Below are 27,258 nucleotides of genomic sequence, written 5' to 3' on the forward strand. Positions count from 1 at the left end.
CATGAAGATCCGGGTAAGAATTGGTATTCAGCAGCCCATGCTTGTCGTAAGAGGCGACTGACGGGATCGGGGGGTCAGGCTCGCTGACGTGGTTTGATGCATGTCATCGTATCTCTGTTGATCGATGCTCATGATGTTCACTGGATTGTCTGGTACATACTCGATTATTTACAGACCGCCGCCATATAGCTGGAATATTGTTGAGCGCTATTAAACAAAAAACAAACAAACAAAACACAAAACCAGAATAGGAAACAGAGAAGATATTCCAAGTTGTAACCTTGTACACAATCCATATATCCCGTGGGAATACCCTATGTTTAAACTAAAACATATCAATATTCTTGTGATTGCAACCCATGGAGATCCGGGATAGAATTGATCTTCAGTAACCCATGCTTGTTGTAAGAGGCGACTGAAGGGATCGGGTGCTCATGCTCATGCTGTTGATCGCTGGATTGTCTGGTCCAGATTCCATCATTTACAGACCGCCGCCATATAGCTGGAATAGCTGAGTGCGGCGTAAAACTAAACTCACTCACTTACTTGTGATTGCATGAAGGTATCAGTTGATTTCCATAGATACTGGATCTGAAAGTTTTAATGGAACCAGACCCGTATTTCAGGGTACGTTGATCCCTGCGTGCGAAGGTACAATCAAACACTGCTATCTATGTCCAACTATACAGACAGATTATTTACAGACCGCCGCCATATAGCTGGAATACTGCTAAGTGCGGCGTAAAACTAAACTCACTCACTCACTATGAAATGCATCTCGTATAAACGGAGCACATATACAATTCATTTTGTACCAAGTCGAGTATATTTATTAATCACCTAATATAACTTGTCTGTGTTGACCTATCATTAGTAAACATAGCGGGTTCGAGATAATTGTAAATTCGTACCAATCTGTTCGTTTCGTGCAACGAAAAGCTACCGAATCATACGTACTTACCAATGCACAGAATAACATATCTACACTAAACGTCAAAAGAAACGTTACCCTCCTTACTTAATGACGGAGGTACCTATTTTCAGCTGGCTTTGTGATGCGTGGACGTCCACTTCTTGGTCTGTCTACGGTGACCCCAGTCTGTCTGAAGCCCTGAATAAATCTTATAACCTTGATACGGTGGCATCCGATGGCGTTGGCAACAGCATTGTATGTTGACCCCATGTGCATCATCTTTCCAGCTCTTTTCAGCTGTTAATCGTGGCATATTTCTCGTACTTGTGGATCATATCATGTATTCTAGGCTCTCTTCATACCCTATAGAATCGGGGCGGTGGGGTAGCCTAGTGGTTAAAGCGTTCGCTCGTCACGCCGAAGACCAGGGTTCGAATCCCCACATGGGTACATTGTGTGAAGCTCATTTCTGGTGTCCCCCGCCGTGATATTGCTGGAATATTGCTAAAAGCGGCGTAAAACCAAACTCAATAACAAAAACAACCTATAGAATCATTCTACTTGTGAAACGGATGCAAATACTGCTTGAATATTGCTGCGTTTTGGCGATTGATATTGCTATGTGTAAACAGAAAATGGAAAAAAGTTACTTTTCAAGCAAAAATGTTAACAAAGATAATTTTAGATGTTCCTAAACATTTTTTCACAATATCAAAGACACGTTTTACTTGTTTTCACTAATGTAAATCAGCAGAAAATGTTTTAAAAGACTGAAATCATAGGAATGATTATTTACACACTCTACAACAGTTGTTTCTTGTTTAATAGTTGAAAAATTATGACTTTAAATGGTTTATCTTTGTCCCAAAGCAGAATTTTATTTCAACCTTTGTTTTGGACATCAAATTCATTGTTATTGTTTTATTTCGGCATGGACAAATATAGGACAATTTAACTCTTCTGAAAAGATGCATTTCACCTAAATATGAATGCATTTGAGAATTATATTTCGTGATTTACATAAAGCTGTGTTGTTAAGCTTTCTTGTAAACTTATACCTTCTAACATAACTTTGATAGTTTTTCAGTAATTCATAAAGGTAGGAGGGTAAGGTTTCTTTTGGCGTTTAGTGTAGGAACAATCTTTTACCGGTATTGCTAAACTACACGCTTGTGAGTAGGAAAGATTATTCGTTTCTTTTGAAAACAATATTATACATGGGGACAATCTTTTACGGTGTCCTCCCAAAAGTTAGACGTCCCAAAAGTTAGACGCATCTAAGGTATGAACTGCATAACACCCGTTCCGGAATCCATGAATGAATGACCGGTGGTGCTAGCTGAAGTCAATATTTAATTGTTCCATGAAGGTGTTTCCATACAGTCGTGGCAATTTCATTTGTTTGCGTTCGATGCAGACTTCCCGTGTTGTAATTGCGTTGGCTACCCACACGTTTTTCATGAAACTAATTCATCACCAAGGTACATGATAGGGGAACAAAGTCGGTCATTTGTTAGTTGTGTTTACACTTTCCTACCCCTTAAAGGGTGGCTCATTTAATGTATATGTGTGTATATATCTGTACTTTTGGTGGGCAGACAATAAGCCCACTAGAGTACTGGGATAAAAAGCCCTCGGACAAAAAAAAACCTAGGCTAAATGCCCCCAGGACAAAAGCCCTTGCAAATTTCCACCCATAGGATAAAACACCGTCTGTGTTTGTTTTGAAATGACAGGTGACATGATGTTTTCTGAGCATTTCCTCCCACTGCTGCCAGTTGTTACAGGCCCCTCAGTGACGATGTTGTTATTTTAACAACGGAATTAAATCTGCTAAATGTTGTTTCAGAGAACTGGCTTAAATTGGTCACTTCCTCTTATGTTTGATTTTGTTGGGCAGGTATTCATTGTGGCATGTCAATGGACATGGTGTTTATTAAGATGGTCTATTAAGATGGTCAGCGCTATTGTTATTTAATTAAATTCCTGATTTCCTGCTTCCTTCTTTAAAGTTTGGAGTCAACATCACCAAGTTCCGGGTTATAAACTGTATGCTAGTGTTCCTGTGGCTCTTGCCAAGCCTGGCATCAGATGAAGTAAAAGCAGAAGTTGGTCGACTTGACAGCCTGAAGAGAAATATTCGCCGCCACAAGTCTGCATCTTATCCCCCAGAACCCCAATCCCTGGCAGGACTGAAGTTTGAAGAGCCCTGGAATACCACAGGTGGCAGTGCTCCCAGACCCTTCATCATCATCCACGACACTGTTGCTGAATCTGGAAACCTTTTACATGAGGTGAGACTTAAATAAAATATCTGTCTGTCTGTCTGTCACAGGTCAACGCCAGGTGACAACTGGTCACATCTTACACAGTCCAATCAATGAGGTGGACATGCGTTTCATGTAAATAAACACGTGTCACTGAATTTCAAAGGGAACTAAATTACAGGCGCACCTTTTGTTTTGGGGTATTTTATCGCTTCACTGATCTGGAACCTTAGAACAATATCTGCTGGGTAAGCGGGAAGACAACACAAGCCGTTGTGACACACTCAAGAGTATGCACACAAAATTGACTCCAAGGTTTTTACACCCGGTCACAGGTGGGCTCGATCCCGGCACCTCAAATTCGCTCTATCACTAGCCTGGCCGCCTTAGGCAGCTCGCCCACCACGTCCCTATATAATCATACAAAACATGTACAGAGCACCGAAAGGCTTGCATTAGGCAGAGAGTTTATTCTGATAAGCGCTTTTAGTTACAAAAAAAATTAGAGAAAATCCGATCATGTGATATGCAAATTTGCCTGTGGCAGTGACGTTACGCTAGGTCACCATTGCGCCGGAGTGTGGGTGTTTAACTGCAATTCACCCAGGGGTAACACCAATGACACTACAAACACAGATGTGAGGCGGGAGTGGTGGGACAACAAGCTTACAGGCAACCCAGTGGCAAGTACGTGGAGACTGCTGTTTAATCATGGCTCAATCAATAAATGTAATCGGGTTTATGAAACTGTGACAGTTCTGTAACAATAGTTGAATCAACCAGACACATTACATAAATGGGTTGTTTCCACTTCTCCATTAGGTCACCATAACGAAAGTCCTAACAACAAACACATTGGGAAAAGTAATATTCACATAAGTCCGTCCGTACCTTTATCTGTGTTTCTCATTCCCAAGCTCAACCAGCCTCAAAGCGGGCGAAGAAGAAAATAAATACAAATGTGTTTTTCTCTAACTGTGTAAATTAGTTCATAAAAATTTAAAACATAAACCGCTTGGTTTAAAATGTAAAATAATTAACTTAAATGTAAAGTAATTTACAATAAACTTCGCTTGCATCGGAAACAATTTTTGGATAAAATGTACCTGACGATCTAACTGACTTGTTTCTATGAGTGATGTGCAAGGGAGAGTGTGTTTTATCTATCCTATTAGGGCCCTTATTCTCGAAACGATCGTAGCCCTAAGAATTCTTAAATTTGATCGTAGGCAATGTGATAAGAATGGGTTTAAGAAGTTCGTAGGGCTACGAACGTTTCGAGAATAGCTAGCCAGGGCAATTTCCACAGCGGCGGGGAAAACTGAGATAAGAGTGAGTGAGTGACTGAGTTAAGATTTTAAGTCACATCGGCAATATTTCAGCCATATTGTGACTATCAACAAAGTACCTCCTTTCCTCCTATTACCCACAATAACGAAGTCTATCAAGAACCAGAATCAATAGCAAACGTTTGAAATAATTACTTTATTGACCAGGCAACAATCGCTGACCCTAATAAGGATCTTCCAAATATGACCTTAAACAATAATAGTAAATATATGAGGAATTTATATCTTACAAAGCAGGATGTTGAAGATGTTCTATCATCGTTAAACACTACCAAAGCGAGTGGACCAGATGGTACTGGAAACCGCTTCCTACGTTTGGTATCCCCCTCCTTGTCACTAGCATTAACTAACCTCTTTAAGAAGTCACTTCAAACATCAGTTTTCCCAGACATATGGAAAGAATCATCAGTCATACCAATCCACAAGAAAGGTAATATTAACGACTGTTCGAACTATAGACCCGTTGCCTTAACATCTTGTTTATCAAAGGTCTTTGAAAATGTATATTTAAATATGTCTTTAACTTCATGAGAGATAACAATTGCCTCTCAAATTTACAATCTGGATTCATGCCAGGAGATTCAACAGCTTACCAACTCACGCATTTGTATAATTTTACTGTAACATGGCCGCTTTTAACTTTAGAACCATTAGTGTCGGAAAATATTTAATAGTAAGTGCAATTTCGTTTATATATTACAACTCAAATCTGCCTGACAGTACAATGAAAGAATGGATAGATTCTAATAATTCAAGATTACCTTTAGTAGATCCATGAGAGTGGCCATATAGTATTGATTTGATGTCATATCCTTTAGTATAGAAGTGCATTTTATGTCTTATGTCAGTGTAGTTAACGCACGAAAAGAAATAGTGAATTGGATCTTCGTAACAGTAGCCACAAGAACAAGAGGGATTTGAAGATATAAATCGTTGATATTTATGTGCGTTTAAATCGCTGCAACCGAGCCTGAGGCGTGAATGGATAATCTGACAGAATATTGTTCCAAAGCTTAAATTGAAGTAATTTTGACTATTATTATTATTAGACCCATTCATCTGTTTCTGAAAACTACCCAAAGTAGCCGTTTCTCTATAATCGGTAGACAAACAATTCCACAATCTTACTGTATCTGGGAGAAATGACTTAGTATTACTTGCACTTTTACTATCGATAGTTTGGAGCTTCAAGCGGTCTCGGAAAATGTAGCTTGTTGTGTCAGATACCTTAGGAGGGACGCGATCGCTCAGATATTTTGGAGTAAAATTATTAACCATCTTATAGAAAAACGTTAGAATTTGGATGTATCTTCGAGTACATAGTGGTTGGAAGTTTGTCTCATCATAAATTTTGTTGTGACTCGTGCCGCGAACAGCACCGCAAATAGTTCTAAGTGCATCAAGATTAAGTTTTTCCAGTGTTAGTGCTTGCTGTTTGGTACAATTGTCCCAGATGTGACAACAATAGTCGAAAAAAGGGAAGATATATTGTTTGTAAAGTTCTACGTGAGAGACGATATTTAAAACCTCTAAGACAGTTTACCATGGGTGCAACCTTTTTAGCGATACAGTTAACATGATCAGTCCAGGAACAATCGTGCTGTAAAGTAGGTCCCAAATGTTTATGGCTATTAACGTCATTAATATTACCATCCTTCATTGTTAAGTTTCGTTTTGGGCTGGGCTGAACTTTACGAGAGAATTGTATAGAATCTGTTTTATTAGGATTAAATGTAACTTGCCATTTGTCAGCCCAATCAGAAATTTTATGTAGATCATTATTAAGAGACAGAGCAGTTTCATCAGGATCATTTATTATAGCATAAAGTGATGTGTCATCTGCGAAGAGACGGATACTAGTATTGCTGTTTATTCCTTCAACGATGTCGTTGATATAAACTATAAACAATAATGGTCCTAAGACAGAGCCTTGGGGAACCCCGGCTAGGATTGATCTTTTGATCAGACGCCTAACCATTAATAACAACTCGCTGAACTCTATTGTCTAGATAGCTCTCAAACCATTTCAACAAGTTACCCCCGATACCATAACGTCTTAGCTTATGTATAATACCTTTATGCCAGACCTTGTCAAAAGCCTTACTTACGTCACAAAACACAGCCCTAATTTCCTTACCGCTATCTAATGCACCCGCTATAAAGTCATACAGGTACGTTAGTTGATTAACCGTTGAATCGCCTGGCATGAAACCGGATTGTAAGTTTGTAAGCATTTCATTATCCCTAAAATGATTAAATACATGTTTAAAAATGCATTTTTCGAAAATCTTTGCTACACAACTTGTTAGTGCGACAGGTCGATAGTTAGAGCACTCATTTGTACTGCCTTTTTTGTGTATAGGAACAACTGATGCCTCCTTCCAGATATCAGGAAACACTGTATTCTTTAATGATAGATTAAAAACTTCAGATAAGGGAACTGCTAATTGTCTAGCATTCATTTTCAGAAATTTATTGCCAATACCATTTGGGCCTGTTGCTTTAATGATATCAACAGAGGAGAGAATATCATGGATTTCTTGCGGACTGAGTGTTAAGTCACCTCTAAACGAATTTCAGGAATATCCCTATTAGGAGCAGCTACTCTTGCCTGATCTGCAAAGAAATCATTCATAATGTTTGCTATATCAGCACTATCATCATATAGTTTATCGTTTTGGATTATCGAAGGAAAAGTATTAATATTGGTGGTGTGTTTACTTTTTATATAATTCTTAACTAAACGCCACCATGTTTTTGTACCATGTTCATTATTTATTTGTTCATCAATTTTATTCATGTACATCTTCTTTGCATTTCTTACCGCGGATATAACTTTATTTCTACTCAATCTAAAAAGTGCCCAGTCAGATGATGAGTTACGCCTTTTGCGATTTTTATGATGGCGATTGCGTTTTACGAATCAATTCTACGTACCTCACTATTCATCCAGGGGCGTCCTGGGCCTTATCGTAACGACCTTATTTGGAATATAACTATCGCATAATTTAAGAATTGCACCAGTCAAATCGCTTGCGATTCGGTTAATATTTTCAGAGGCAAAGATAGCATGCCAATCAAGAGTATATAAGAAATTTTTAATACCGTCAAAATCAGCTAGAGTATAATTATATATTTTTCTCTTGTAATTAATCGATTTTGCAATCGACTCTCATTAATGGTGACATATACAGGGCAATGATCGCTACATACAGGATCTAAAACACCCGATTTTAGTACAGCGCTAACACTTGAAACAAAAATAAGATCAATTAATGTACTAGAACTGGGTGTAATCCTTGTAGGTTCAGTTATAAGTTGTGTTAGTCCAAATAGCAGTTGTAATTGATTAATTTTATAACTTGTGTCTGCAAGTAAATTAATATTAAAGTCACCAACTACAATTGTGTCCATATTAAGAACAACAGCGTTATTGATAGAATCTTCGATTAAATCCCAGTAAGCTTCTGTTTTGTCTGCCCGATAGAACGTTCCTATTAAGTAATTCCGTTTTTTACATCTTACTTTTTATCCACATCGCCTCCTCAAGCCCGGCTAAAGTTAAATTCCTCCATATATTCAAAAATCATTTTACTTTTAACGTACACTGCGACACCCCCGCCCCTGCCCTGTCTATCATTTCTGAGAGGTGAATGGAAACCCGGAATTAAAATATCATTACTACTTATACCATCATGTAACCATGTCTCAGTAAGACATATGACGTCGTAGGTTCCGAACTCTGCCTCAAGTATGTCAATTTTATCTTTAAGGCTACGCACATTTAAGTGTAGTATGTTTAGTTAATATTTTTAATTGGACCTGGGTGAGGATGAATATCATCGCAAATCAAGAGAATAAGAGACGCTACCAAGGTGACTTTGGAATTGTATAAGTAGTAAAGAATAGGAAATATTTTTAAGCTTGTTGGCAGATTTGTATAATTTTATTGCTAAAGCTATAGACAACGGAAAAGAAGTAAGAGCTGTATTCTGCGATATAAGCAAGGCATTTGATAAAGTTTGGCACAAAGGGATTATCCATAAACTAATATCATGTGGGATAGATGGGAAGTTATTGAAATGGTTTGGAAGTTATTTGCAAAATAGAATGCAAAGAGTAGTTATCCAAGGTTACAAATCAGAATTAAAACCGATAATAGCCGGAGTGCCCCAAGGATCAGTCCTTGGACCTCTTTTATTCTTAATATACATAAACGACATAGTTGTGGAATCGAAAGTAATATACGCCTTTTCGCAGACGACACATCACTCTATGTAATAATCGACGATCCCCATACGAGTGCATTTATTCTTAACTCAGATTTAGACAGAATATCTAAATGGGCGGAAACCTGGCAAGTAAAATTTAATCCAAACAAAACTGAAACTATCCAGTTTTCACACAAAACGAAAACTTCTACGAAACCTCCCCTCTCGATGAATGGTACCCCTATCAATGAAGTGCAGATTCATTAACACTTAGGCATTATTTTTCAGGAAAACCTCCTTTGGCATTCACACATTAATGAAATGATAAGGAAAATTAACCCTGTGATTAATTGCCTTCGTAGTTTTAAATATAGACTATCACGCAAAACTCTCGAAACAATGTATAAATCCTTTATCTTACCTCTATTTGACTATTGCTGTCATCTCTGGGACAATTGTACAAACGAACAGTCCTTGTCACTAGAAAACCTTCACTTAGATGCCTTACGCACAATATGCGGTGCAGTTAGAGGTACGAGCCATGCGAAACTATATCATGAGACAAACCTGACCTTATCGAAACGGAGAGAAACTTCTAAATTAACATTATTTTACAAAATGGTAAACCATATGGTTCCTGACTATCTTTGTGAGCTTGCTCCAGGGAATGTTTCTGATAACAGTAACTACAATCTTAGGAATAATGAAAATTATCAGACTATAAGATGCAAATCTACTAATTATGCCAAATCGTTTTGCCCGATACAATTAAACTGTGGAATGACCTACCTACAAATGCTACAAACGCTTCCTCTGTTGGACAGTTTAAGAATTCAATCACACCACAAGTTAATACCAACACAATGTTCGATCTAAATTTTGGTAGTCGATTTTGTCAAATAATACACTTCCGCCTTAGATTGGGATGCAGTGACTTAAACAGTGATAAGTATAATCGTTTCATTTCTGATAATGCTTCTTGTTCCTGCTCACAAGATTATAAGGGGTGTATTCCACTATTTATTCATGTGTCCTAAATATAATACCTTTCGATACGAATCGTATTTCTATGTGAAAGATTTCTCCCTGCGGGATGTGCTAAATGGCAACAACTCAGTATCTCATCAGACGAATATGGATATTCTACGGTCAGTCCATCAATTCATTATTACATCAAAACGTTTTGATTCATAAAGTTTTGTAGCTTCTCTTATTTTGTATTTGTATCAACTGGCCACGAACCAAAACCAAGATAAATTGTTGATATCCATGATTGTTATTATTCAGAGATAACTTGTTATAACCACTATAAATATGTACAACATTATGCACAAATGTGAACCTTCACATGTATTATGGAGCGGCATTAATATAAGCCATTTAGGCTTGTTTGCCAATCCTTTTCTTTCTTCTTGAATATAATAAAATATGTTTAAACCACTATCAACAAGATATAATGTTGATATAAATCATTATAAAAAACCTGTCGGCGAAGGACAGTAAAAATAACTAGAATATCACAGATATAACTGTAAACTGAGATAAGAAAACATTTGATTCTGTGACGTCAGAGTGAAAATTCAAGACGAGTGGTCGATGAAAAACGCAGAAAAAAATGCGGACAGCCTAAACAAAAGCTTGCCGAAATAGCAGTTGCAATACCTGACAGCTCTTGATTCCGTGGTCGTCACAGATAGATCCGGTGTCTGTCCCCGAGGTCTGTGATGATGAAGTAGACAACAGGAAGGTCAGTCATTTACTTGAGTGTGGGTAAATATTTGGTATCGATCGTTTTTAACATTTGTATTAATTCAGTTCACCCATTTTCCCATTTGATGAACAAGTACCTTTATGATAGCTGCTTCGTTTCTACGTCGTTTTCACTTTGTTTCCATCAGTTGGTGCAGGGTACGCAGTTCATTTTCAAGAACTTAACGTACCTATTTGATGATGTATTATGGTAATGGTGCTGTGGCTTTTATCTAATTTAGGTTGTCGGATGCAGATCGGCCTGTTAACCATAGCGTATTAGCCACGTTTAGGTAGATTATTTTTATGGCAGTTCAAACATATACATATATCTGTTCTAAAATGAGTTATTTATTAATATTGATGTTGATGTTTTTAAGTATAGAATCTGAAGAGCTAATCGAAACGGGTTATTCTCTAACTTCGACGTTTTAAACTGTGCAGAATCTGTTTGATAAGATAATTGAGACAGATTATTCGTTAACTTCAACGTTTTATACTGTGTAGAATCTGTTTGAGGACATAAACGAAACAAATTATTCTCTAATTTTGGCCTTGTAAACTGACATATATTAATGCTCCTCTTAATGACATTCACACAGATGTAACACATGTTACTTCATACGCATGCCTACTGGTCCTCATTACCCGCGAAGATCCGGGTTAGAATTGATTTTCAGCAACTACAATTGGGCTGCGTTAACATGGTGAACTGATTTCTGAAGATCATCTGTGCCTAACTATCTAGGGTACGTTACTTCACATTATCAATATTTTACATGTAGCTTGGCAAATGTCAAAAAGAGTAAATGAAGTCTACACTTGTTCATATAACGGTCAGTTTTGTATGATGCATTATATAATCGTGTACAGTGAGTGAGTGTGTTTGGTTTTACGCCGCTTTTAGCAATATTCCAGCAATATGACGGCGGGGGACTCCAGAAATGGGCTTCACACATTGTACCCATGTGGGGAATCGAACCTGGGTCTTCGGCTTGACGAGCGAACGCCTTAACCACTAGGCTACCCCACCGCCCCTAATCGTGTACAGAATGCCTTATCTACGGTACATGTAACTTGATTTAGATCGAGGACGAATATCACTTCGTACCAGTGTGTCTGTCACCTCTTACGACAAGCATGGGTTACTGAAGATCAATTCTAACCCGGATCTTCACGGCTCCTAATTCATATGAATAAAATGTTGATTTGACCATTCTAAGTCCATACATGTGAATTGTAGTATATATGTCGCTCGCTGATGTACATATTAGTAATTTCAGCAAATTTTAATGTATACTAACGGAACAAAGAAGTTTCAAGCTGGTCCATAACAAATATATTAATCCTGAAGTTCAAGAAAGAATCTGTCAATGCATAATCATGAAGTGCTCAAGGTCGCGCTTCACAATGTGGACGTGTATGTTGATGCACGATGCACAGATAGGATTAATCAACAATAGCCATTTAATCAATCAATTTAAAAATTATTACACAACTCACTACATATATAATTAGTTCATATCTTCCCAATGAACTCAAAGTATATAAAACAACTATTTCGAAACACAGTCACACTTTTAGAGCGACCTCTGTTATAATTCCTAAAAAACTACCAACACTATACTTGTATGCATAACCTGTACTTGTATGGGAACCGTGCCAATTTACACTTGTCAGAGGGATACATAAACTACCAGTTGTCTGACTTCCATTTTTTTTGAGAGCCGTGCAGCGCTGAGTGGGTAAGATAGCTAACTTTGTGCGCTGGCGATAAGGTGCCTTACTCTGAGTGTGTGGGTTCGAATCCCGGATGGGACACCACCTCAATAACCATAGGGTGAGTGAGTGAATTTAGCTTTACGCCGCACTCAGCAACATTCCAGCTTTATATACTCGAGTCTGGGCCAGACAATCCAGTGATTAACAGCATGAGCATCGATCGGCGCAATTGGGAACGGTTCACTCCCAATAGTTAGACATCCCATTAGTTAGACATCCCAATTGTCAGACACTGGACTAGAGGTTATTTGGGGCAACACCCATATATAGATGGGAATGTACCAATTGGATATTTCAACCAGTTAGTTGAACCTAAGGAAAACTGTTATTGTGTATAAATATCTTGGAGTTATTTTTGATAGAAAATGTTCTTTCAAATTATCTATATCAAATCTCTGTCAACAAGCTACTAAAGCCATGTATTTTATTTTACGCAGAAGTCGAATGTTAAACTTATCAATACAATGTCAACTATATCTCTTTGATTCAATGGTGAAACCAGTCTTGCTGTACGGTTGTGAAATATGGGGATATGCTAATTTAAAATAGAAAATTACATGTATATTATTACCTGTAAAGAAAAGTACCCCATTGTATATGCTTTATGGTGAATTAGGTAGAGTCCCACTTTTTGTTGATGTTAAAACTCTTATGTTAACTTTTTGGTCTAAATTATTTTGAAACAATTCAACTAGGTTTTTTCAATCTTTTGTTCTATTGTATATAATCTTCATAATGAATGTATTCACAGCTGTAGCTGGATTTCATGTACAGAGAATAGTTTTTGATAACATTGGTTTAAGTTATGTATGGCTTTCACAGTCTCTTATTTCATCTTCCTGGATCCAAAATACAGCTCATTCAATTCAAATCTGGAGCTCAGAGGTGGAAAATTACCGAAACGTCGACCTTCATAAGCGTGTCAAAACAAAATAGCAAGGGAGGAGCCGACAGTCTCCATGCACCACTGACTGGTTACAATGGGATTAAAATGTTGTTACACCCACATGGGTTATACAGAAAACAGGAACGACAAAAAAACGGATTCAGCATTTAGTCATTTATGAACAGTAAAGCACTAAATTGTAAATGGAATTATAACATTTCAGCCGGCTCATGGTTGTGCGCTGATGGCTGTTTCGAAAGAATATCATTGATCGTAGAAACAGTCGAATTGCAATCATTTTGGGGGCATTTCTTTCTGTTGCTTATTCTATACTTATATCCCCTCATACACAGGTATCTACCGCCCCACGAAGTGGGAAGAAAGTAATGATCAAGCTGTGCATTTGCCATGATGGAAATGATGTTTGTTAGATATACGTCATGCTGCCTTATACGTGTGATATGATTGGAATAATTAGTGGCATTGAGTGAACTCACTAAATAATAATATTCCAGTAGGTGAACAGATCTCATACTGGGGCACCCGGCAATTCAGCTGTAAAAATGCCGTCAGAAACCGTGCCTGTAGGTTCTTCGTGGGTGTTAACAGTAAAACTCCAAATATTGCATTCAGGGGTGAAATGGGCTGGTGTTCTGCCTTTACCAAACTTAAAGTTGAAATTGTGAGATTTTGGCATCAGCTGCATTTTAACAGTCATAGTACAATACTGAATACCATTAACAGAGGGTCTACTTATAAATTCAGAAAACCATGGTATAATAATGTACTGTCACTACTTAGTTCTTTACAGCTCCCAGTCACTGATGTATACAGCATGTCTCGGTCAGATCTCAAGTCTGTGCAGGAATGGCTCTTAATGTTAGACAATAGAGAATGGCTCTCAGAGCTGTGGAATGACAGAGGACAAGTGAATGGTAACAAATTACGCACATTTCGTCTATTTAAGCAACATCTTTTTACAGAGAGCTACGTCAACACTATTTTGGTCAGATCGCAACGTAGTTTACTTGCAAAATTCCGTTGTGGTACATTACCTTTACAGGTCGAACTGGGGAGATTTAAACGACCTAAGACCCCTTTGGAAGAACGCACTTGCAGTAAATGTAACAGCAATGAAGTCGAGGATGAAATTCACTTCTTGGTAGTTTTTATTCGGATATCAGATATGACTTATGGAACGCTGTCACGGCAGTATACCATTCCTTTACCCTGTTCACCCTTGTTGACCAGGTCACTCTCATTATGCAAGATAGCCAGTGTATTAAACAAGTAGCCGCTTTACTCCTACGCATGTTTAGGCGCCGCCAACTCACAAGTTAACCTACCTCTTCACTATTTACCTTAACCTTGTTGTTCTCCTAACGTCGGGGACCAACTTAGCAATCCTAGCAACATTACACTATTTTAATACTACTCTGTTCCACCAACTATAGCTGTTAGTAATTTATTATCAAATTTTAACTTCTTTTAAATGCAATATAGCCTGTCATAGGCCGTATTGGCCGGATGTTGTACTCTATTTTATGCCAATACTTTATGATGCTTTTTATGATGTACAACATGTGACACTTTAATAAACAATCTTCTTCTTCTTCTTAAATTAGTGATCACTTTTCGCACCTGAGTTCAACTTTGGGTGACACCCAGACTATACTCCTTTGAAACAACAACGCTAAAACAACATATCACATCAAAGGGTTTTTACCCGCAACCCTAGGGGTCGACGTTTCGGTAAGACACCACCTTGGGAACCGATATCTTGTATCAACCAAGCCAGCGAGCCTGACCACCCGATCCCTTTAGTCGCCTCTTACGACAAGCATGGGCTGCTAAAGGTTCATTCTAACCCGGACCTTTACGGGTCCCATAAGTATAGAATCTGTAATGTACTGAGAAAGTGTAATTCCAAATATAACATACATTACAACATACTTCGTTAAAGAAAAAAGGTATACTTAAGTGAGTACCCTTCAACCACCACTCAATAATAAACAATAAATAAAACAAACACAAAAAATACAAAATGAAAACCTTTCAAAGCGAACATCTTTCAGCATGCATCCGTCTACTGTATGTTACTATTTCTATATTATTGCACTGTTCAAATGTTTTTTGGTTAATAACTCGGTGAATACATGATTTATGAGAATACACTCCTGCTTGCTTTTCCACCTCTTCCGCAAAGAGATCACAATCACAGTGCACGCGCGTAATGCTGTGTAAACAACGTCATTGTCGTTGAAGCTTGAGTGGTCGTATAGCGATAGCCCCGAAGCGATTGAATCAATAAAAAGGTCTATTAAGAGCAGAATCAACCACATGGCATGACAACTGTACTGTATCATGTTCTCTATTAACTCTCCGTGTGTGTAATGAATGTTCTGCAATGGACAATGTTCGACGATCAAAACGAACAAACACATTGGGATAATTGACATTCACATAGACAACAGCTTGACTACATAGAAATCACAATAATAGACTGTTCGCTGATTCAAGAGGGAGTGAACCATGTGTCTTCCTTCCAGGTATCTGGATACAGGTAGCAGGTAAGTACATTTTTCTAACATATGTTACACTGTGGATCACACTTTTCCAGATAATTACAGATTCTAGTACTTTTGTTTTAGTTTGGATTCCAGACTTTAAGAGTAAGGTACCTGATCGACAGCACGCAAAGTAAACGATGTAACCCACTCCATAAAAATGGAAGCCGGACGTGCTCTGTGTACCCATCTGACAAGTGTAAATTGACGCGGCTCCCTGAAGCTATGGTTACACAGTGCTATTTAGTGATCAAATGTGGCATATGGAATATTTAGGATTAGACCTACTCAGTTAAGTACAGATAACATTTAACATATGTTTATTTTCATTTTATTATAAGTGCTGGTGATTTGGTATTAGGTATTCCGTCTATGTCCTCAGACAAATTCTGTCCTCGGAAATTTAAGCTTCGATAATCATTTGAATAGGTAGTTGTAACACTTTCTCGACAAAAGTGGTTTATATAAAGTTTATATGTCAACATCGTACATTTCATACATTATCATCACATGTATCTAGTGAGAGATTGAAAAAAAACAAATTATCTTCACTAACATGTCATCGTGGTATCCATATGTTAACGTAAACCATAGCGACAATACTAAGTGATCCTATCCAGAATTAGGCTAGGTTGTAGTGATTTAAAAGCACACTTGTTTGACAGATTCCTGATTGATGAATCCCACTTGTTCATGTGGCCATAACAGAGAAGATGCTATCCACTTTTTTCTGTCATGTCCCAGCTATGCCCATGAGTTTAGACTTGACAAATACTTTGTCCTTAACAACCTCAGCGTGTATACTATACTTTACGGCACTGACGAACTATCTCCTTTAGACAATGAAAACCTTATAAAATCGGTTCAGAATTACATAACTGAAACTAACAGCTTTACGGAATTCAAGTAACAACCTATAAACATAAAATGCACTTGGTATCTTGCTCTTTTTTTCAATTTCTTTATGTTCATTTTGTTTTGATTCATTCATTAATTTCCTCCATAGAATTATGTCAAGATACAACGAACTATATGCGGAGAAGCATTGACATAGGCCATATGGCCTGTTTGCTCACCCTATTTCCATTTTGTTATGTCGTGTATTATGATAAATGTAAACATTAATGGAAATAAAATATTGTTTAAATCACGTAAACCATAGCAAAAGAATTTACCCAAACCTCAATGAAACTATCCAGAGAATTGGAATATTAAAAGGCAAATCTCGTCACTGACTGTATTAGATGTTGAATTTGACGCTGGGGTATTCCGTTCCACATCATAAATCGGCTTCTCCTCACCATTCTTTCTGCCTGGGAAGCCTGGGACTCTCGGGCTTCTTCACGGTGTGTGGCGATCAGCTCCCGTCGTTTGTCCAATTCAGCGTGGAAGGTTATGTGTCAAAAAGTGCAGCATAGGGTGAGCGGTTTATACCAGAATGTTGAGCAGCGTTTTGGAGACAAAATTGGCTTAAGTACTACCCCCTTTGCCCCTTTCTCTTTCTCTGACACTCTTGGCGTAATGATTTGTACAGTTCTACAGTGTCTCTCAGGACAGGACAGGACAGGACAGGACAGGACAGGACACGATCATCCGAAGATCAAACATATTTTATACATACATGTATATATACAAGAAAGGGGCAAAGTTACAAAATTGATATAGATGTATATGCAATAATATTAATCAAGATGATTACCTAAAGCTACAATTTACATAAGAACATACATTTACATGTGTATACAATAAATTTATACAAGAAACTTCCGAAGGTGGACATACTTCATTATACATCTGCAGAGATCAATCAGTGTAACATTGTAGGAGATGTCGTCTTATTCGGTAAATGTATGAAGAAAATCGTAAAATGATTGTTTCCCATGTCCCTTGATCAACATTATCATTACAAGCAGTTTCACCTCCAAATAGAAAAGACAGCATATCGACTTCATCCTGTGATTCAAAGGCAACATAGGTTTCCACATCAAGAATGTCAATCATAAACACACAATATTCGTTTCTCTCAATGTTAAGTTATTCTCAGTGTAGGAGTATATAAAAATCATAATCAGAAGTATATTTGTTACATAGGTTTCATTCCTTAGATATTTTACCACGTGATGAGATTTTAATACATATTTGGAGAGCAGACTTATCATTGGGGAGGAAGTATGCCAATTGCCAGAGGATATGATAGTTTAACCTGCAATGGACCCGTGCATAAAGCGTCATGTTTGTATTAATTGAGGTTTGCATAACCCATCTGTGTTCTTCATAACTATGTATTGATGTATTTACAATTTTTCGCCATTCGTACTTTGGAGGAAAACACCTTCTTTAATATATTTTTGTATGTGTATATGTAAATTATATTTGTAGAGTACTGATAGTAGATCATCAGAGATTGAAGGGGATTTTGTAGATGTGGTTATTGCTGCACAAAATATGATTTTAGACGTATAATAAGTGTATTTATATAGCGCCGTATTCCATGCATCAGTATGCTCTAAGCGCACAGGGGCGGTGAGGTAGCCAAATGGTTAAAGCGTTGGCTCGTCACGCCGAAGACCCGGGTTCGAATCCCCACTTGGGTACAATGTGTGAAGCCCATTTCTGGCGTCCCCCGCCGTTATGTTGCTGGAACATTGCTAAAAGCGGCGTTAAAACAAACGCAGTCAGTCAGTCAGTCTAAGCGCACAGGAATAAAACTAAATACAAAGTCTGGATGTCACACAGTTCAGAGTTCAGGCACAGAAAGCTTGTTGAAACAGAAAGGTTTTTAGTGTTCTGCGGAATGGCTGAAGAGATGGTGAGTCTTTCACATGTACTGGGAGGTTGTTCCACTCTACATCTGCGATGTAGGAAAAGCTTCTCTGTCCATAGCGAGCTGTCCTTTCCTTAGGAACTGTGAGGAAGCTTTGGTTTGAGGATCTGAGTGTCCTGGAGGGATGGTAACCTCAATCATGTCACGGAGGTATCCTGGAGATGTGCCAGAGACGCCCTGATAAGTCAGACAGAGGACTTTGAACTTCAGTCTGTACTCCACTGGTAACCAATGTAGGTTCTTCAGAACGGGTGTTATGTGATCGAACCTGCGTGTGAATGAGACAATTCAAGCTATTGTGTTTTGGATTCTCTGAAGTTTAGATGTGACAGTTTTTGGTGCTCCAGCAATGAAGTTGTTGCAGTAATCGAGTCGGGAAAGGATTAGTGACACTGCTAATGTTGCGGCAGACTGAGTAGTGATGTATTTCCGAATAGAGCTGATGTTTCTGATGTGAAAATAGCACTGTTTTGAGAGCTGGTTAGCATGGCTTTCCATCGTCAACTCAGAGTCCAATACGACGCCCAGGTTTTTTGCAGAATGAGAAACTGCGATAGATGAGGAACCAAATGTAAGTGTTTTTAGTTCAGTCTGTTCCCGTCTGGAAGGGGGGCCAATCAGAAGTACTTCATGTTTCTCATCGTTGAGTTTGAGCTTATGGGCTGTCGTCCATTTCTTGATATCCTCATAGCAGAGTGCCATCCTGGAGCTTGCAGCAATTCCTGAAGATGTTTGTGGCTTGAACATATCAAGAAACTGAGAATCGTCTGCGTATAAGTGTCGATGGAGTCTGAGATTGTCAATGATGTCAAAGAGTCTTAGTATAAAGTGTGAACAGGACAGGTCCCAACACTGAGCCTTGTGGAACTCCACACACTAATGTTGAGGTGCATCCATCGATGGACACTGCCTGACTTCTATCACTGAGGTAGGAATCAAACCACTGCAAAGCAGAATCTTTAATCCCGATCTGACTCTCAAGACACTTTAGGAGGTTTCTGTGGTCAACAGTGTAAAATGTTGCACTGAAATCTAAAAGAACTAACAGAGCAACATTTCCTTTATCGACACCGTTTCGAGCAGGGCTGTTTCCGTGCTGTGTCGTGGACGATAAGCTGATTGAAAGTGCTCTCGTAGATAGTACTTGTCAAGGTGTTCAGACAACCGAAGACACACTGCACGTTCTATTATCTTTGAGAGGAATGATAAGTTCGACACTGGTCTATACTTTTTGAGCATATCTGGGTCAAGAGAGGATTTCTTCAGCAGTGGTTTTAGTACCGCAGTCTTGAGTGAGTTAGGCATAACTGCAGAAGTCAGGCTGAGATTTACAATGTTGGTTATGGCAGGAACCAGGATGTTGGCATGATCAAGTAGTACCTTGGTTGGAATAGGGTCAAGCATACAAGATGTTCGTTTGGCCGTCTTTATGATGGTCAAAATCTCATTGTGAGAGAGGGCTTGAACTGACGCAAGGGCTCCCCATCACAACATGCGAAATATCATTATGGATCAAATCTACATTTTTTTTAAACGACGACAATGTATGAACATAAAATTGTATGGCATGAGATAAACGATGTCCAAATGTAACATAATTGAATAATTAATCCAGTCATTATAGGAATCGACCTTCAGATGAGCACATAATGGGTGATAATACAATATATTATTTATGAAAGAACTTGGTACATGTGGTACATAAATTGCCACTGAGGAGGAAATCTACTTAGAAATCCACGGTATTATCAAGTTTTGGTTAAATCTAAAGACTGTGGATATGTCTTGCGTACACCTTTTTTGTACTGTGTTCCAAAGCTCCATAACAATCTGCATCTTTTGAGGTTCAATCGAGTGTGCTCTTTTTATCAAGACTCCAAAGGGGGAACAAATGATTAGCATTTATGACACGTGACAACAGTGTATAAAGGAAACCCTTATCTTTACACATATACCTGGTGTCATCGCGATTTAATAGTGATTCACAAACACATGCTCATGATAAAGTCGAAATTGAACAACTCTAATCTTTGCAGAAATTGCTTGTGGATGAGAAAAGGATTTCGATTTGTCAGCAAATATTGACACTATTGTAAATGGTATTAAACTAAGTTTTAACGTCTACATGTGAACATATCACGAGCGAACAAATCCTGATATTAAGATATCTAACGTTAACATGAGTACACCTTGTGTGAACATACATTTCTGAAACCAATCTTAATATGATTGTTATCTGCGACCTTAAGAGTACACTTCTTGAGAACATATACTTCTGAAACAAATCGTTATCATTTGAGTAATAAAGTACTCCAAAACGTCGTGTTCCTCAAAATATAGAAGTTGATATCAATAAATTCATGCCTGTATGTGCATCGCTTCCAAATGTTGTTCAAAGACTCCAAATCGTAACCGGCGTCTATAACAATCCAGTATTTTGTGTACACTTTTGTAATTACAAATCTTGACAGTGTTATGATAGTGTTTCGTTTTGAATTTGTAATATCATTGATTAGGTAATAGTTGTAAGAAATCTTCAATCAGTAGGTATGTTCTCACTGTTAATGTCAAGACTCTGGTGAGTTAATATTTTATATTTGTGACCCAATATTTTAGATTTTATGACTCATTTAGATTGTACTAGAAATCTGTATTTCATTTATTGTAGCTTGCTCATTGTTTGTTCAATATATCATTGAATAGCTTAGACATGTTTGTTCTGTTGTTTATTGTGTCTTGTTTTCTGTTATTTTGACAATGTCAAAACATTGAAGGATCTTTTTTATAATGTTGATAATTGAATTTTTAAAGGCAATAAAATTATTAGATACATTTTTAATATTTTTTGCAAATAGATAAATGGTATTTTTTTATTTGGTAGTATGAATTAGCAACTGAAAAAAATTAACTCACTCACTCACAGTTAATTTGGGGTTGTTTTTTTGTCTTTGCTTTTGTTTTTGTCTTATTTGTTGTTGGTTGTGTTTTGTTTTTGTTCTTTGGGGTGTGTCTTTCTTATCTAATATTTTTTCATATGTGTTTGTTTGTTGTTTAACGCCGTACTGAGCAATACTCCCGGCTGCGTGGCGGCGGTCAGTAAATAATTGAGTCTGTACCAGACAATCCAGTGATCAACATCATGAGCATTGATCTACGCAATTTCGATGCGATGGCATGTGTCGACCAGTTCGGCCACACTGACCACCAGATCGCCTGTTGTGACAAGCATGGGTTGCTGAAAACGAAATCTAACCCGGACCTCCATAACATGTCTGTATGTTCTAGACGATGTAACAGTATCACAGTTACATATTCTTTGAGCAAATATACATTTTATGTCGACCATACAGTGAATGCAAATCACAGATTAATACGAACACGTTTATCATCATTACAACTATAAACTCCAGCCTTACTGTCTTATATAGTTTGTAACACAAGCAAGGTTTCACTTTGATAATTGCAACATATTGTCCTTATATTTCAGGCAAAGACAAGATGTATATTATCTAACACTATTGTCTTCAGTCTGTCTGTACATAATATGTTATATTATTACTCTACTTTCTGATATTTTACAAAACAATATCTTTTAATTTCAGATAAGAAAATATATCAATGGCCTTCACTCAAGTCCTTCTTTTTCTACCACTGGTTCTGACGTCATCTACAATTATTAGCGATGACGTCAAATCCCTGATATACACGCTGCAAACTAAGTACTGTGGACGACATCTCTGCTCTCCAGATACATCCTATACTCCTCCGATATGTGGAGTTCAGGATCCAGGCAGATCGGGGAGGACCACTATAGGCGTTGAAAACACGACAGCTGAAAACTATACTTCAGACCCGTCCAATGAATTTAACACAGAGACCAGTCCAGAATTGACTACCATCATCTCAGAAACCCACACGTCGGAATCACCTGTTGAATCCGGACATATTCTAAACCAGCTGCAAAGGTGTGAGCCTTGTCACCGGTGTTCATGTGACGACAGCTGTGTGATATTTGGAGATTGTTGTGTTGATAAAGGGATTGGCGGGAAATATTTCTTTGATTGTGAACTTGTTGAAACATATGATAACGGCATTAATTCAGGGTTTTTCCTGATTGTGACGAAATGTCAGAAAGATGCTCCCAATTACACTGAAGACCTTGCCGAGAAATGTGAACATGGAAAACTGGGATACGTCCAAGATGGCCGCCTGGTGACGGCGCCACATCCCTTCAACACCAGCGTCACCTTTAGAAACAAGTACTGTGCTGCATGCTACGATGTCAACAATTACACATCATGGGATGTGTATATAAGTTGTGATGAAGACATCGATTCATCCAATTACACAAATATAAACTCCTTGATACGTTCAGCAAAGGACTTGAATTGTTTGGTTACAACTAATATAAAAAAAGGGGGCCACGCTAGGTCATGTGCTATGGATAGTAACATGGTATCTACTTGCAATGTTACAGGACTTTGGCGAGAATACAACAAAAGCATAGAAGAGGCATGCCACTCTTATTACAATCCAACACTGAACAACTATAAAAACATCTTCTGTCATCTGTGCAATGGAAGACCAGAACAGGAGCTGAAATGTCCATCAGTGTGTGAAATATACCTGTTGAAACCAGTGGTGGTAATGCCCTTTTCTGCACTGCTCAATTTCGAAAATTCGGATGCTGAAGTTGTTGCAAGTCCGAAGGGACAAAGGGGTAGTTACCAGGCCATAAAACGATTCGGAGATCAGACACATGCTCAGTGCAGAGATAGAGATATCTATGACTCATATTCCGTGAGTATTACATAAATGCTATTTCATCCAAGTTCGTATGTAGGATAGATATGAAGTGGCTTAGGAAAACGTGAATGGGATTTTATTATTTATGTCAACTGGTTTTCTTCATTGGTCAATGATATATTTTAGCTGTAACTTCGGATGGCCCAGGTTCACATTGCTATATTGGTAAAGATATGTGATTTGATAACATATACACCCAATTATAATATCATGCATTCTAAATCGTTGACGTTCAGAACAGCTGATGTGATGACGTTCAGTGTAATGTAATGCTCAATTTAGGGATTCTTACGTGTCGATAAGTCGTATTCCTTTCTGGGCATAATGCAGATTATATAATTGTTATACTTCCTGAGTTTCCACTGCTCTCCATTATATCACTGACTGACTGAGTTTGGTTTGACGCCGCTTTTAGCAATATTCCAGCAACATCACGGCGGGGGACACCAGAAATGGGCTTCACACATTGTGCCCATGTGGGGATTCGAAGCCAACGCTTTAACCATTAGGCTACCCCACCACCCCCATTATATCATGACCATGACAATGACCATGACCACTACACTTGCTATCTTCATTGACCAATACCGTAAAAACTAAAATTTTGCAACTCTTTCATTTCAGAAAAAGTGTCGTGAAAGGTATTGCCCTTTATCTGAAAGTAACGATACTGCTACCTGTATCCAACTGGTATCAGATGAACATTTGATCCTCACAACATGGAATGTCACACTGTTATATAAGGAAGGTATAACCATTTTACCTTTCATTCCATTCAATTTTCTTAATCCTTTGGGTAACTATTTCCACAATAATTATCAAAAAATACTAAGTGAATGTGGATTTGTTGTTCATGACATGAGAGACACGCCTTATGCCCGTATAAAGAATGCAGACAGCCTTGTTGTTGATGAAGGTCATTTACAGTTCACACTTCTTCTCCTGCCGAATTACACCATTGCGTCTTCACGAGAATGTTTAGCTGCTTTAAAGAGTGTCACATTAAACACAACCCATGAAGGGAAACCATTACAAGTGGAAGTTCACCCTTTCACAACGCACAGACATGTACAGGACAAGCTGGCGTTGTTGCCATACGTATTCGGATTTGGATATGCATTTGAAATGAATCTTGACATGTTACTTAGTATCAACGTCCCACTTGCTTTTAATGTCACATGCTCAATGGCTGCGTTTGACAGTCGGGAAGTTAGCAATGTAAATAATTCTGTCTTCATACATGGAGATACAAAACTGAATGAACATGAGTACTTTTTGTCAAACTATGGAACTTACTTTATATGTCTGGATGCAGTTTTGAGAAGACGGGAGGAGATGGTGGCACAAGTCCCAACTAATATATCACAGACATTTCTTGCTTCTACAATAACAACAGGAGTATGCCTATCCCTCAGTTTACTCTTCCTCCTTCTAACTCTGTCAGTCTACATCCTCATTAAGGAGCTACACACAATACCAGGCCTCAACCTCATCCTGCTCTCATCTTCCCTCTTCCTTGCACAAGTGTTTTATCTGTTTGGAGCGGGAACTGTCACTACTCCGATCATCTGTACCGTTATCGGAGTCCTCATCCACTACTTCTGGCTTGTGTCCTTTGCCTGGATGAACATTTGTTGTCTACACATGTTCAGAGTCTTTACCAAACTCTTCTCCTCGCTACACTTAGCCGACGACAAGGTGTGTCTGATGATAAAGTATTCAGTTTGTGCCTATGGTGTCCCTCTGGTCATTGTAACGATGACTTTAACCATCACCTACATCCAGTCGGGCTACACTAATGTTGGCTATGGCGGTCCTGCTCTGTGTTTCGTAACTTCTGGATTGGTCTCAGCTGTTTCCTTTGGTGTTCCTGCTTGTCTAACAGTTGTCATCAACGTGGTATTGTTTCTCTGGACAATGACGTCTCTGCGATTCAGAAACAAAGAAAATCAGACTCTGGGAAAGAAACAGGCAAACGACATCATTACATTCTTCAAACTCTCGACTTTGACAGGTCTGTCATGGTTGTTTGGCTTCATTGGCTACTTGCTTCAGAGGGTGGAACTGATGTATGTGTTCACTGTGTTGACAGCGGGCCAGGGTGTCTTTATTTTCTTCTCCTTCGTTGTCAGCAGACGGATCCGCAAGCTTATCAGAGAAAAACTGAGACGTCTGTGGCTAAGAAATGAAAAGGGCCACGTTAACATGGAGGAAAGATCAAGTGCAAAAGATACGTCAATGTCTACCTCGTCCAAAAGAATGGAGATTCATTTCTGATAGAATCTCTATGGTTGAATAAAGATCCTTTGTGTCTATATACACTCTTCATACAAAAGAAACGCCGTTCATTTCGATATGTTTTGACAGCAATCGTCATTAAGACAATTCCTATGTTTGAATCCCGTTAATCATGTTGTGGCTGTTGTGTATTGCAAGCAAACGCATTCCAAAATGTGTTTGTAAACGTTTGTCATAAAAACAATATGAAAACGATACATGTAATGCACGTGCAATGTGTCGGCACATGAGTAGAGACATCGACTATAAAAGGCCGAAACAAATACATCATTTCATTACGAAATTTACGACGTAAACGAAGATTAAAAATGCCAGGATTGAATTCTACTGTTGGACCTGTCCTGACTACACCGATAACGATGTGTTCAAGGTGCAACAGGGTACAGGCATAGAACCTGGGGAACGCATGGAACGCGTTTGTTTCAGCGATTAAAATCGCAACGACGGGATGAGAGACAACGTGTGACGTTGGGAGACAGGTCGACAGATTTAGTGGAGAAAGCGTCATGGTATGAGGGGCCATGTCATACAGCAGTAGATCGGAGCTAGCGGTGATTCAAGGCAGTCTTACAGCAAATCGCTACATCGACCAAATCCTGCGATCTCACCTCCTCCGAATTTTTAACCGCCAGAGAGAGCTGTTTAAACACGTTAACACTCGACCCCACACAGTTCGTGTAACAGGTGCCTATCTCGCCAGTACAAAGTCAGTGTCCTTCCTTGGCCTTCCAAATCGCCTGATCTGAATCCGATCGAGCATCTATTGGACGAACTTGAGCGACGCGTCCGTAAACGTCACCATCGTCCTCAGACACTTGCAGAACATGTGCAAAAATGCGACGACTTGTGCAATCCCTTCCAAGGCGGTGTCGAGCAGTGATGGATGTAAGAGGTGGTGTCACCAGGTACTGAACCGAACGCCCCCTTGTGTCCACACATGTGCAGTGAATGAACTGAATCAATGCTGACAATGGCAACAATACATGTGTTTATCCGGGTGTCGAATTTCCTCCATCTATGTTAATCGATTTGTGTACACTTAGATACGTTTCATACATTTCCTTTTTGGAGCCTGTGCGTTTCTTTTTTTGAAGAGTGTCTCTAGGACGCATTGCCTCATACTATTAATATAGTCTACGTTTGTCTATAGTACGAGCAATTGTGTATGATTTATTACATGATCGTGTATAGTGTGCCTCAGCGATATATGTAAGTTGATGGAGATCGAGGACGAATATCATTTCATGTGTGCTCACTTTCAGTCAAGTAAAATGTTGTTGTTGCCCATATACCATCATCAATGTCCATCAAGACAAAAACTTGTAGATCTTATACAGAGGAACCCGTTATCGCTATGTAGGTTAAACATTGATATCTACACACACGTCATACATATAAATATAGTATGTATATATATGATGTGTTTGTAGATCTATGGTGTATGTTTAACTTACATAGCGACAACGGGTTCCTTATACTATGTCAAGAACAAATAGCGAAAACGGGAATCCTTAACCATTTATATGAGATATTTACATTATAAGTTGTTCACTGGTCACGAGGGGGTGAGCCAGAAGGGCGAGGGGAACATAAACAAACATCGAGG

At 38.5% G+C, this 27,258-nt stretch overlaps 1 protein-coding gene across 1 annotated transcript; it reads left to right on the forward strand.

The window, feature by feature from the left end:
- Positions 1–15,519: 15,519 nt before the first annotated feature.
- LOC124280053 lies at positions 15,520–25,752 on the forward strand. Its single transcript, XM_046715932.1, has 3 exons — positions 15,520–15,727; positions 22,151–23,348; positions 23,979–25,752. Exons 2-3 carry the CDS (start codon positions 22,167–22,169, stop codon positions 25,629–25,631), a joined length of 2,835 nt encoding a protein of 944 aa, XP_046571888.1. The 5' UTR covers positions 15,520–15,727; positions 22,151–22,166; the 3' UTR covers positions 25,632–25,752.
- Positions 25,753–27,258: the final 1,506 nt, after the last annotated feature.

The sequence above is a fragment of the Haliotis rubra genome, unplaced genomic scaffold (assembly GCF_003918875.1).
Source record: "Haliotis rubra isolate DU_JTF1 unplaced genomic scaffold, ASM391887v1 Scf26, whole genome shotgun sequence".
Classification (NCBI taxonomy): Eukaryota; Metazoa; Mollusca; class Gastropoda; order Lepetellida; family Haliotidae; genus Haliotis; species Haliotis rubra.